Raw genomic sequence first — 12,875 nt, 5'->3', positions numbered from 1 at the left:
CCGTCGGTCTAGTCTCGACTGTTCCATCCAGCCTATACCAATTATGCCCGTTTTTTTCCTTTGGCGCACGGCTCACTCCGTCAGGCACGCCCCTGACCCTGCTCGTGTGTGTCTTGTCCACAATGTGCCATGGCTTTAATCCCGTTGTGTGATTGATCCCGTTGTAGTACAGTAGCCTCATGGTTTAGATTAAAGCTGCCCTCCCCCATCCTGAAGTGCCCTAATCCGTCCATCCATCCATCTATCCATCCATCCCCCTTGCCCTGCCACCGAGCAGCCATTCCCAAGACCATGTAATTGGGCAACCACACTCCTTTGGATTTCTTTGCCGTCTATATACACACTCTCTTCAAACTGAACTCTGGTTTCTCAAAACCATTAAATCATCACCATGGTATCCATCTACCACACGCCGCGTGCACGCCCAGCACGACCACACCAACACCAACACCAACGATCACTCCTTCTCTTAACCCTACTCGCCCTCCCATCCGTACTAGGATCCATGCTTCCATCCAACGCAGAAATAAGCAGCGGAGAGATCGTCAATGCGGATCACTCCGCAGCACATACCACCACCATAGACCAACAACTATCACCAGATATCTTCACCAACGACGACACCCTCACCCTCACCCTCCACCCCCGCACCACCACCTCCAACGACACATCCATATCCACCGACACCACCACCACATCCACATCCTCCTTCCCAACCGCCTTCGACACCTCCCTAACCAACAACTTCACCACAACCACCTGCTCCACCTTCTTCCACACCCTCCTAACCAACAGCACCCTAACAACCTGCCACGCCATCTCCCTCCTCCTCCGCGACTCAACCTCCTTCTTCCACGCCCTCACCTCCGCCCCAACCACCTCCTCCATCCTCGACACCGCCTGCGCCTCAGACCTCTCCACCTGCAGCACCGCCCTCACCACCCTCGCCACCTCCCTCCTCCAATCCTCGACCTGTCTGCACGACTACAACGCAGGCAACCAAGCCGTGGTATCCCTCTACACAGATCTGATTGTCTACGCGCCCATCTACCGCGCCACGTGCCTGCAGTCCCCCACGACGAACAACTATTGTTTCGTGGATGCGGTCACGAATACCACGAATGCCGTCGACTATGATGTGTATTTCGTGCCGTATGGGAGTGCCATTTCGACTAAGCCCTGGCCGACTTGTAATGAGTGTCTCCAGGCCACTTTGAATGTGTATAAGGAGTATGCGAGTGTGGATGGGCAGCCGTTGGCGGGGAGTTATTTGCCTACGGCGAGGGGCGTGAATGGGGTTTGTGGGGAGGGGTTTGCGGATGTTAATGTTACGGTTGGGGTCGTGGGGGATAGGGTTAGTAGTAGTGGTGGTGTTGGTGGTGTGAAGGATTGGAGGGGTGGGTTGGGGTTGGGGTTGGTGGTGGTGGGGTGGAGTGTTGGATGGGTGATCATGGGGGTATGATAATATATGTGATGTGATATGGTTATATGGTTTTTACATATGGAGGGATATTCTAATGTCTATACTTTAATTTCTCTTATCTACACTCACTCACTTACTCATTCACCACTCTCGCTTAGTTTGAAAGTATATGAAAATATGAAATAATATCTTATTCAAAACCAGGTATATCCAGCCCGTAGGCAAATAAATATCAAACAGTGCAGAAGAATATCAAAATGTGGGGGCCACTATATCATGTCGTCACATATTTCATGATACGAATAATCGGGGTACTGTCGGTTTGCTAACTGCGTCGAAAACTGTCGCCCAGCGCTACCCCTACCAGGCTTTGAGGCCCGAAGCTCTCACTCCCCAAGCCTGACGCTGGGCTCTGCGTTGATGCGTCTCTCTCCCGCTTGATCCGGAAGAAGGCCAGCTTGGTGAACCGGTTGAGCTGCGCCCAAAAGTGTCGTCCTGCCGGATGCGCCGCAATGCGCTCCAGGAGATCGACCGCTGCCTCGCGCACCGGTTGGTGTGGGTGGAACAGTCCCATGCCGAGGTAGAAGAGTCCCGCTTGGTTCTCCGGAGTCACGGTCAAAAGCTGGCAGATGCCTGCGTAGTCCTTGACCGCATGCGCAAATGAGATGTAGATCGCCCCCGCATCGGCCGGCGGCAGCCTCAGCGCCCGTAGCCGGTCATGATGATGATGCAGGTCCGGCTTCTGAATCGGCCGTGAGGGATAATACATGGCTGCAATGTCTTGAATAAAGGAGTAATATGATCGCGTCGTCCGCCAGCCTTCAATCCTTGCCACCGACGCCATCAGCTCGCGTTGCTTGGAGCCCTCGTCTGGCCACACGTAACCGTGTCCGCGGAGCGTTGTCGGATCAAGCGGATCCGCCTGAAGGCCGCTTGGGCTTTCGGGCGAAAGCTCTTCGTTGGGCCCGATAACATACAAATTGGACGCCCCGTAGACCGTCTCCTCGAAGGCAGCAGCAACACGGGTGAATTTGGTGATATAGGCGCGCCACTTCGCTCGGATGGCATTCTCGCCGTATCGGTTGGTGATGCTGCGCTGGACCTCCTCCATAAAGACATTGTCTCCACTGGGATCTGAATTGTTACTCGGCGGTGGATGGTGGTTCATGGCGGCTTGCTGCTGGAAGTACAAAAGTCCTTCGGTAACAGGGGCCGGTTCGATGTGGCTGCTGATCTTCATTCGGCCCGTGGGCAGGTCGCAGAGCACATCCCACCACTCGGGGTGGTTGGCAAAGGTAGGATTTGTCACGCCGGCAATGAAACCAGGGACCCTCAGTAGATCATCGATCTTCGTCAAATCGGTGTACGGGAACGCATGTCTGGTGAATCCGCGCAATATACCGCCCGACGCAAGGGCGCACGCCGCCAACACTGCCTCGGCCACCTCGCCTGAAGGGCGATTATGCCCCAGGAATATCACACGCTTCTGAGTCAGCATGGCGTTGACGAGGACAATGATCGGATGGGTAAAGGGTCCGCTTGTGGTGAGGTGGGGGTGGATGGGAAAAGGCTGTGGCGAGGCCGCATGCGGAGCAGAAAATATTTGGATGAGCTTGATCAGGGAAAAGTCGCCCACAACCTCCGGCCAAATGACCGTTGGCACCTTGACAGGAATAGGAATGTCGTTGTAGACGATCTTAGACTCATACTCGTGGGTATCTCGGGGTAGCGTGTATCGAGGGGCGGCCGGCCTTTTCGGGGACGGGGGTTCGTCGTCGAAAGGCGTGCCGTCTTCAACTTGTCGCTGGTGGATCATCTGCTCGAATTTCTCGATAAACATATCCTTACAGTTGCTCGCCTGCAAGATCAGTCGTTCTAAAAGAGATAGCCTTGGCATCAACGACAGGTCCATGGCGTTCACGGCATTGTATAACGATGCGAGCGTCTCGGGGTAGGGGTTCTTGAAGTAATCCTCCAGGGCCAGGAGAAGTAGAGGCTATCGTGACCGGTCAGCTCCATCACATGCGCTGTACTGGGTGAACCTACTTTATATATATGTAGGAAAGAATGTCGCGTACAAATCGCCATGGCTTTGACAACTGCACCACTGTGATTGTTCAGTATTGACTAGGCAGCCGGAAAACCATGGAAGGACATACCGCTTGACGGAATTATCTTGCTTCGTATTTACAAGGTTGAGCACATACATCAAGGGTGGCCCCTCGCCACCCTCTTCTTCGTCACTGCTCTCCTCTTCGGTTGACCCGTCGACATCCTCGCTATCCCCGTCGCCGCTCTCCGCATCCCCTATCCGGGACTTCTTTTTCTTCTTCTTTTTCTTGCCGGTACTGGCGTCGTCGTCCTCATCGGCATCCGCGCTCGTGTCCTTATGTAGGAAAAAGATTGTCCAGTCTTGGCTCCGAACGTGCGTCTGATCGGGAAGCATCAGCTCTGCTAGCATGCTCTCGTCGCCACTGATTGCGGCGGGATACTGATGCTCCATGATCGGGCCGCGGTCAATGTGGAACGAGGCCACGAGGATGTATTCGACATGTCGCTCGGGCGAATCTCGGGGGTATTGCGATTTGCATCGTCGCGGTTTGGGATAGAGAGCAGAGGGACCATTGCCCAGCGAGCGACGGCGCGCCGAGTTCCCCGAACTACTGGGGGTGCGCCGGTGGATGATGGAAGGGGAAGGGGAGAGGCGGGGATGGCCATTGGCCTTGGAGGGATTGGTGGTGGCCGCAAGCGAGAGGGTGGAATCGTCAGTAGGTCGGTAGGGAAGTGAGATGCTCATTTTCTGGCCGGGGAACAGGGGGTCGAGGTGGGCACGGGGGTCATTCAGATCGAGAGCGGATCGGGGGTGGCAAGTGATAGCTCCAGAGGACCGGCGAACAATGAGCACGAGGATAACGATAATAGCAGCATACTCGATCAATTAATCCCAGTAGAAAACCGAGGCGACCTGACTCAGGCAACTGATACTGTCGAACTGTCAGTCATTGTCGGGGATCATGAGCCAGGGCGGACTTTGGGGGGGAGAGAGGTTCGTCGATCGGAGGATTAGTCGGGATAGATTCAGGGGAAAAAGAAAGGGGACGAGAGCCTCCAAAGCCCACGCACCGACGATGATCTCCACAGCGGGGAAAGGCGACGGGAGACAAACCAGCACCACCGACCGCCATGGCCTCAATGCACGCAGTTGGGGGGGAGGTAAGAATAATTGCAATGGGACGTGCAATGGGCACGGGAGATCTAGGCTATGAGATCTAGACCAGCAGATAGTAAACTGTTTTAGATCGATGATAATAATAGAGAAGATGCCAATGATCGGATCTCTTTCTCCGTGCAGTTCGATTGAGGGAACTTCAAGACTTGCAGCAACTGCCGCTTCTTGCCTTTCTTGGGCCCCCGCACGTGCCCCCTCCGTCTCGGCCCGACTTGAACCCCCGATGCCTTGTTGTTTGTTTGGCTGCCTTTCCCCTTCTGGGAACTATGTATGAATGGTTATCTCCATCCCCCATTCTATCCTGCCATCTTTTCCCCTCTTGATCCCTTCTTTGCTGTGTGTGATCCTCCCGATCTGATAGGGGATTTTGTACAGTTGCATATCATCGTCATATTTATTCTCCACATTGTTTACTCCAGCATGGTAAGTACTCATCCTCCCAGTTTCCTCCCTCCGCACTCCGCTCACCGCCGTATCTACAGGTCTCCTCCAACGCCCCCTTCAGGCCATCGCCATTATCATTTGGCTCCCCTCGACCCTCCCCTTTTCGCCGTCCTTCCACACCCAACTCCCCTCCTCAGGGCCGTTCAAGCACCCCCGGCAGTTCCCCCGGTCGCGGATACACCCCGGTCCAGTCTCCGAGCAAACTCAAGGAATCATACACAGTCGAGGAAGATGACGGTTCATCACCCAAAAGCAAGCCCAGGAGTCCCATTGCGCAGCCTCGATTCACACGAGAGGCGCCCCCCTCGCCAACGAGGGGCGCCAATGCCCCGGATTCGTCGCCATCGTTGATGGAAGCCAAAGCCACGAACATGATGGCGGCGTCTTCTGATGCAGCAGCCAAACTACCCCCCGCACAACTGCGGGAAATCAGAGAGGCCTTCCAGGTCTTGGACCGAGATAACGATGGTTTGGTAGATAAGGACGATGTGGCTGATGTGCTTACGAACGTGGGTATGTAGAAGAAGGCTAGCTGAAGACTAGCTAGTCGATCATCTTAGGGCGATGACATATGATACTGACGCAACGCTGCTCGACAGGCCAAGACCCGACTGCCATTTCGAAGTTCTTCCCTCTGGGAGGTCCCCAGACTATGAATTTCCCCACCTTCCTTAATACCCTTTCACAGCTGCTCGCCCCTCTTTCTTCCCGCCAAGAGCTCATGAATGCCTTAGCGGCCTTTGACGAGGACGATAGCGGTCAGATCGACGTCGACGAGCTGCGCGATGCTCTCTTACATACAGCGTCCGAGGACGGAGACCATCCACTAAGCGACCGGGAGATCAATGAGGTACTCAGTGGATTTACGGGGCGACGAGCATTTGGTGGGAAAGGTGCTCGGGCAACGGGCGGAGGAAAGAGGGGGGAGGTATTCCGATACCAGGACTTTGTCAGTGGGATCATGGGAGGGACAGAGAATGGATCGACGAATCGCCGCGACGCCTAGTAGATAGCCGCAACGGCGGAGTGGGAATTATTGCTTATAGTTCGGTAACGGCGTTCGGATGAGGAGGGATACCGATAGTTTAGGGAACCCGACTGGCTCTGGCAGCCATTGACCTGCAATTTTGGATTTCCGTAGAGACAACAACAGCAACAACAACAACTACTACTACTACACCAGCAACATCTTGTATATATCTTTCAGGGCAGCTCCATCTGCGGAAAGTTAAACATGACAGCCAGCCAGCCAGGAACATGTCACGATGGAAATAAAGTTGACAGGGCGAAGAACGAGAACCAGACAAGACAAGACTCGTGGGCCCGTGAGGATTAAGGCCAGGAATTTCCCATGGCAACTGAGCTTTTTTACTCGCGTCGTCGCGTGTCCCCGCATTCCGTCCGTCGGCAAAAAAAGGCCCGCCATCAGATTGAAACTCTGAAGAGAGAGAAAGAGAGAAGAAGAGAGACACTAAAAATTAGTGATGATCCCAAGCTGCAGCAGAACCCCCTAAGAAGCCATTGATTTCTTGCATCCGTTCGGCGTCGTTTCTTTTCTCCAACCATTCATTCTCCCCCATTCCCAACCCTAACTATTATTGACTCTTACGTGGTATAAATATCTCCAAAAATCCTTTTTTTTTTTTTTTTTTTTTTTTTTTTTTTTTTTTTATATTTTTTTTAAGTCCATGCCTCCAGCTGGGTATTAGACTAGTCTAGATTAAAAATTAATATATATAAGAATATAGACACTTTATTTCCTTTTTTTTTTTTTTTTTTTTTTTTTTTTTTTTTTTTTTTTTTTTTTTTTTCATTATTGTCACTATAATATTCATGGATCATCTTCCTGTCCTTCTTTGATTCCACGTTCAAGGAAGATGGTTGTATCTCTGCGCCAGATGCAGACCCCCAACCCCAATCCTTGCTGATCCATCCAATCGAGCGTCTGTCCGTCACACCTGCAGCAAAGCCCACTCTTTCTCTCCCTCCACTCCTCCAGCCCCAGCCCAGCCCAGCCCAGCATGGCGCCCTCCGAGTCCTCTCCTTCTCCCTCGTCCTTCCATCCCACCCAGGCCCAGCTTAATCTCGCTGCTCTGGCTGGGTCACCTTCACCGCGGACCATGCGAGGCTTGCGCAAGATCCAGTCTCACCAAATCCTCTCATCTCACCCACCTTCTTCTGCTCATCATCCGCCGTCGGGGCGCTTGTCTGCTGGCGCCGAGGAGCTCGCCCAACCTCCTCAGCTGGACTCGCCCGTGCGACTGCGCTCGCAACGCCGGGCGCGCTCCAACAGCGATGCCTCGTCTCGGGAGGCCCCTGCGATAGGAACTCAAAAGCGATCGGCTAGAAAGACGGGTTCTGGGTTTGGAATCAAGCGCTCGGTCTTGGAGACTCTCCTCCGGGACGGTCCGCACCAGGGCAACCTTCAGGAGGGTCTCCAGGAGCTCCGGTACCTCGTTCTCTCGACACGAGTCGAAGCAGACGCGGATGGCATGGTATGTAGCACGCCCCCCTCGTGCTCTTTCTGCCCCTCGTGGAATCAAGAGCAACACGTTCATTAACACTATCGCGACAGTCCACCTACCGAATCTACCTCTGGCTCGTCCTTCTCGATGTTTCTCCTGTTCCAACCGACGAATACCTCTCCCTCATCCACCGTGGTCGCTCCCCAGCCTACACCAAAATCCGCAATGACACATTCCGCACGATGGCCACAGACCCCCTATTCAAACGCCGCGTTACGGAGGCCAGCCTGATCCGGCTTCTCAACGCTGTCGCATGGAAACTTCACGATGCAAAGAATAAATACCGATCGCGATCGCGTCCCTCGTCACGTCTCCGAGAGATTGAGCTTTTGATCAACACACCCCCGAGCATTGAAGAAGAGCCCTCCCCATCTGGAACACCAGGTAGTGTTGCCAGCAGTCGCGGCGGCAGCAGCGGGATTACAAATGAATCAGCGATCTACGTCCAAGGCATGAACGTGCTCTGCGCTCCATTCCTCTACGCCGCCCGCAGCGAAGTCGAGGCCTTTGCCCTGTTCCACTCGTTTATTACACGCGAATGTCCGGGTTACATCCGCGGCGCCATGGACGGGGTTCATCGAGGACTGCGCTTGGTCGATCAATGTTTAGAGATCGTCGAGCCCAAACTAGCGGCGTACCTCTTCTCTAAGGGCCTACAGGCGAAACTGTATGCATTTCCGTCGGTGTTGACCCTCTGCGCGTGCACGCCTCCTCTTCCGGAAGTGCTTCATCTTTGGGACTTTTTGTTCGCGTACGGAACACATTTAAATATCTTGTGTATCGTGGCGCAATTAATTCGAATGAGGGACACTATCCTGGAAAGTCCGAGGTATGTTTTCTTTTTTTTTGTTTTCTTTGCCTTTCCCCTTACCTACCCTTGTTCATTCCCCCTTTTCATGTTTTCTTTTTCCTCGTCCGCCTCGTCCCCTCGAAAAAGCAATACCATACCACCAAAAACAAAACAAAAACGGGGATAAACAAGACAAATCACATCCCCTCAGAACACAGCCCCGACACACAGCTCCCTCTGAGAGAATAAATCTCCTGGGCACGATATGATAGCCCCCAAACCCAAATCAAAGCCCGCAGCAGACATTTCAGAGAACATGTGAAGTGAGGTAACAGCGCTAACGACCCATCCACAGTCCCAACAAAATCCTCCGATCCTTCCCACCACTAGACGCCAAAGAGATCATCGCCCTGACGGTCCTAATCGTCCGCAAGATCCCCGAGCCGCTGTACGCTGAATTAATCGACCATGCCAAATGATGGCATCACGTTTCTTTCTTTTCCCTGTTTTTCCAGCTAGCTAGTCAGCCAGCCAGGGAACACAGCTACGACTTCAGCTACGGCCAGCCAGCTAGCTAGCCACGAAAACCAACCCTACCTACCTACCACCTACCATCTAACCCACCGAATTCGCCACCTTCTACTTTAACCACCACACGGACCCAGACCCAGACCCAAAACAATATTCCGAATTGGGACTAAACTGTCCGTCCCGTCCGGCCGTCCGTCTTTCCGTCTCCCTACCTGAACCTACTACGCTACTTATATTACCCTTTTCACTTTCTCACGTACGCGCCGGATCTAACGATGACCTAATTGAGACGTCTCGTACTCACCCTTTTTGTACTTGTATTTTACACTTTCTTCCCTTTTCCCTTTTTTGTCAATTTTTTTTTGAACAATTTCTGGCGTTTTTTTTTTTTTTTTTTTTTTTTTTTACCCTTTTCTCATGATAACTAACCTACTAACCTAACCTACTGACTACCATTACTGTATGTATTATTGATTGTTATGAGAGCATGATATCATTGATGGAACTGACTGAGACATGAGAAAAAAGATGGAAAAAGAAAGAGAAAAAGAGAAAATGGAAAAAGAAAGCATATAGGAGAAGTTGATTGGTTGATCGAGGGAGATGGGGATGTATTTTACTTGGAGATGTTGACTTTTTTTTGATTGATTGATTGACCATGTTATTTAAGGCTGATCTGACTATGTCAGTCAGTCAGATAGATGAGATGAGATGAGATGAGATGGATGACTCATGAGTGAAATGATGAAATTGATTGAATGCATCATGCCTTTTTTCATTCCAAATATTGGGTTTGCTTTGATTCAATAGAAGTAACTAATTCATTCTATCTATGTAAATGTATGTATTGAGTGTGTTTGTGTTCAGTAAACCCCGTTAACGCCCCCTCGACGCACGCCGTAAAATCTCACTCTGGAAAAGTCTCATTGAAAAACCCTCACCTCACACACATAAGTAGAGGAAAGAAGAAATAAGATCATGCACATATAAACTATGATCACATCCAATACCAGAGCCACATCAAACATAGTAGTGAACCCAACCCCATGATCCCGTTCTATCCCGGCCTTACCCTCTGCAGTAAATATTGATGACGATAATATATCTGTAGTATATCAATAGTAGCTAGAAGTCAATTTGTCAGAACTAGAGGAAGAGAAATATGCAGCTAAGTAGCCACTGCTTTGGTTCCAGTGTTCGACCCATTAACAACCAGAGGCCCGCAGTGCTCGCCCGATTTGGACGACGCTGAAGTCGACGAAGACAGCGATGATGACCTCGGGCTGTTGTTGCCAGGACCATATGGTCCTTGATTCTTTGCGACCGGGCCGTTCGCGTTGGTCAATGGAACCAAACCGGTGTGTCTGTCGCGGGTCAGGCTGTACGCGAGATGGAGACTCCGGTCAATCTTGACGCGGATTTTCGCGTCCATGAAATTGATTCCGTTGTACTGCGCTACAACACGCTTGGCTTCATCCGCTGTGCGCAGGGTTACCCGCGCGAAGCCTTTGCAGCGCCCGGTGTCAGGGTCAGTAGACACCTCTGATTGCTCCACTGTGGCGCCGCTTTCTTCGATGAAGGCGCGGAGGAGCTTGTCGGTGGTGGTGGGACTGAGGTTCTGCACGAATATAGTTCGTCGTGGGGAAGAACGGGGGCCTGGGCCCCCGGTGTGGTAGATCTGCGGCGCGAACGCCGGGTTGTAGCCGTAGGAAGCTTTGCCGGACATGTGGGCCCGACGTTCGGGTAGACTAAAGCCGCCATGTGCTGGGGCGTCAGGGAACGGTGGCGTGGTCGTAAAAGGATATGTGGGGAGAAAGGGAATAGCAAAGGCGTCGCCGAAGGAGTGGCGGGGAGGAGCGGGCGACGGTGGGATGCCTGTTATGGGCTGTTGTGTGACTGGATCTGTGGGGAAAGGCATGAAAGGCTGTTGAGGCATTGCTAGGGGATTGACCATGGGGCCGTAATCAGTAGCTGGATATGTCGGGCAGTTTGGACTGCCGGATAGGATGGGTCTATGAGTTGTCAGTCGTCACCTGAGGAAGAAGGGGATGCACTTCCTCTACTTACTCGGGGGAAATGGGAGACGGAGGCACTGCCATGTTTTGTGTTGATCGTGGCGGAGTCGAGTAGCCTGGTACATAGTTGGGCGGAATCACGCAGGTTGGACTCTTCGTAGGCCCGGCAATTGGTCGTGTAGGTGAGCTGGTTCGTGCTAATGTGACAACCAGGCTCTGGCCTTCCCAGCCGTTGGTAGAAAGCCTATCTAGAAGCACACTGTCAGCTAGTTTCTGACTATCAGGGTTCCATGACGCACGGTAGGTTCGCCATGCTTCGTCTTCGTTCTTCACAATGATCTGGCCAAGACCGGTTGGGAATCCATGCTGGTCATCGTAGACCACGGCCTGACGGATATGTAAGGCTGTCTGGCGGACTAGGTCCTTGAGCTCTTGCCAGCGACAGTGCGCCGGTATCTGCACTCAGGGTTAGACATGATCGCGTGTATGGGATGTACCACGTGTGAGACATACGCCCTGGAGGAATAGAACGAATTCCTCTTCTGACCTTCCGGATTTTGCCATTCGGCCCTTCTCGCGTGGAGGGAAAGGCATGATAGTGTGGTATAGTAGGGATCGATATGTCAGATCCCCAGAGTGCTCGGAGAATGGATGAAGAGTAGGTGGACCCCGTGAGCTTAAAGCCTGTGATCTTCTGACAAAAGGACTATTTCCGATGATTTTAAGCTTCAATGCGCAGGATGGACTCGGTTAGCAGGGGGGTAGTGACCTAGACGCTAGAATATAAGTATCGGGGTTTGGTCTGACGGTCTCACACCTGGGTAGTATGACCAATGATGCCCAAGGGGATTATGCTTACTGGTTCGTCCTTTGCAGACCCCGGTCGCTATTCAGAACAATCAGGTACAGTTTGAAGAAAAGAAACCGATCCACAGGAAAAATGTAAGAGATCGAGGACCAGTGCTTCGTGGGTTTTATGTCAAGATTGGAAGACAAGCGCCCGAGGGTTGATCGACCTCCTACATCGAAAGCGGCCCACCGAAGGCGAAAAGTGTTGAGGCCAGTGCTGAAGCAGCAGCAGGTAGAGTAAGGAGGGCCAGAATAAGAATAGCAAAGACAGGAAGAATGTCCGAGGGAGTGGAAACGGAGAGGACAGTAGGACCCGTGAGGATAAGATTAGTGGAACGAGGCCAGGAAGCAGAAGGAAAATAGACGAAAGCCACCGATGCATCCGCTGACGAATTAAAAGGGGGCGCAGTTGGTGCTGGAGAGCTTGCGAGGGAATTCCGGGCCTGATGCCTGGAGGAGACTGGGATGGGTCAATTTGGGAGCACTGGCACAGGCAGTTGGGAGGAGAAGGTGGTGGTGGTGGTGGTAGTGGTGGTAGTGATCGCAGTCGAGGGATCGAAAGAGGACGGGGCCCAAGCAGGCTGATGATGATATGTCATGCATGATCAACAGTGATGGATAAGAAAAGATGGAGACTCACTATTGAGCTTGAGTGGCCGAATAAAGTGATGGAGTCAAAAAAAACCAGGTGAGAGGAAAAAAGAAAGAAGTAAGTACAGTAGTTAGTGGATGAGTAAAAGAATGATTGAATGAGGAGACGGGGGAGAAAAGAAATGAACTGAACTGAAAAAAAAAAAAAGAAAAGAAAAAGTAAATATAGTTAGTTGATTAATTGATTAATTGATTAGTTGCTGTATGATGGCTGACTGACTTGCTGGGCATAAACTAAAAATCAGTCATTCAGTCAGCCAGTTCTGTCAATCAGAGCCAGTGAGTTGACGATGAATTAATTGAGAGATTTCTATTTGTAGCAAGAAAGTTAATGATTTCTTTCTTCACATAGTGTGCTGCGTGAGATTGAACTAACTAGCAGCCGGTATTGCTCATGTAGCACCAGGAAAAAAGTACT

The 12,875-nt window shown here is 51.9% G+C and overlaps 5 protein-coding genes across 5 annotated transcripts; 3 read left to right on the top strand and 2 right to left on the bottom strand.

Moving 5' to 3' along the window:
* Nucleotides 1-238: 238 nt before the first annotated feature.
* On the top strand, nt 239-1,644 carry BO79DRAFT_243937 (uncharacterized protein; the record flags this gene model as incomplete). Its single annotated transcript, XM_025685330.1, has 2 exons — nt 239-1,397; nt 1,628-1,644. The coding sequence occupies exons 1-2, from the start codon at nt 392-394 to the stop codon at nt 1,642-1,644; spliced, it is 1,023 nt and encodes a 340-aa protein (XP_025542517.1). The 5' UTR covers nt 239-391.
* BO79DRAFT_190762 (AFI1/MesA family protein) lies at nt 1,634-4,220 on the bottom strand (the record flags this gene model as incomplete). The annotated part of the gene is made up of 3 exons (XM_025680763.1): nt 1,634-3,419; nt 3,470-3,530; nt 3,583-4,220. The coding sequence occupies 3 exons, from the start codon at nt 4,218-4,220 to the stop codon at nt 1,749-1,751; spliced, it is 2,370 nt and encodes a 789-aa protein (XP_025542516.1). The 3' UTR covers nt 1,634-1,748.
* Nucleotides 4,221-4,956: 736 nt separating this feature from the next.
* On the top strand, nt 4,957-6,162 carry BO79DRAFT_169011 (putative calmodulin). Its single transcript, XM_025679456.1, has 3 exons — nt 4,957-5,075; nt 5,135-5,609; nt 5,696-6,162. The coding sequence occupies exons 1-3, from the start codon at nt 5,073-5,075 to the stop codon at nt 6,100-6,102; spliced, it is 885 nt and encodes a 294-aa protein (XP_025542515.1). The 5' UTR covers nt 4,957-5,072; the 3' UTR covers nt 6,103-6,162.
* An 818-nt stretch (nt 6,163-6,980) lies between these two features.
* Nucleotides 6,981-9,318, top strand: BO79DRAFT_169009 (TBC domain-containing protein). Its single transcript, XM_025679455.1, has 3 exons — nt 6,981-7,591; nt 7,672-8,450; nt 8,767-9,318. Exons 1-3 carry the CDS (start codon nt 7,118-7,120, stop codon nt 8,888-8,890), a joined length of 1,377 nt encoding a protein of 458 aa, XP_025542514.1. The 5' UTR covers nt 6,981-7,117; the 3' UTR covers nt 8,891-9,318.
* Nucleotides 9,319-10,110: 792 nt separating this feature from the next.
* Nucleotides 10,111-11,551, bottom strand: BO79DRAFT_252513 (RNA-binding protein; the record flags this gene model as incomplete). Its single annotated transcript, XM_025685932.1, has 4 exons — nt 10,111-10,954; nt 11,010-11,205; nt 11,257-11,413; nt 11,471-11,551. The coding sequence occupies 4 exons, from the start codon at nt 11,549-11,551 to the stop codon at nt 10,111-10,113; spliced, it is 1,278 nt and encodes a 425-aa protein (XP_025542513.1).
* Nucleotides 11,552-12,875: the final 1,324 nt, after the last annotated feature.

This window comes from Aspergillus costaricaensis (assembly GCF_003184835.1).
Source record: "Aspergillus costaricaensis CBS 115574 unplaced genomic scaffold BO79scaffold_7, whole genome shotgun sequence".
NCBI lineage: Eukaryota > Fungi > Ascomycota > Eurotiomycetes > Eurotiales > Aspergillaceae > Aspergillus > Aspergillus costaricensis.
Note: the sequence above shows the minus strand (reverse complement) of the source record. Positions and strands in the feature narration are given on the sequence as shown.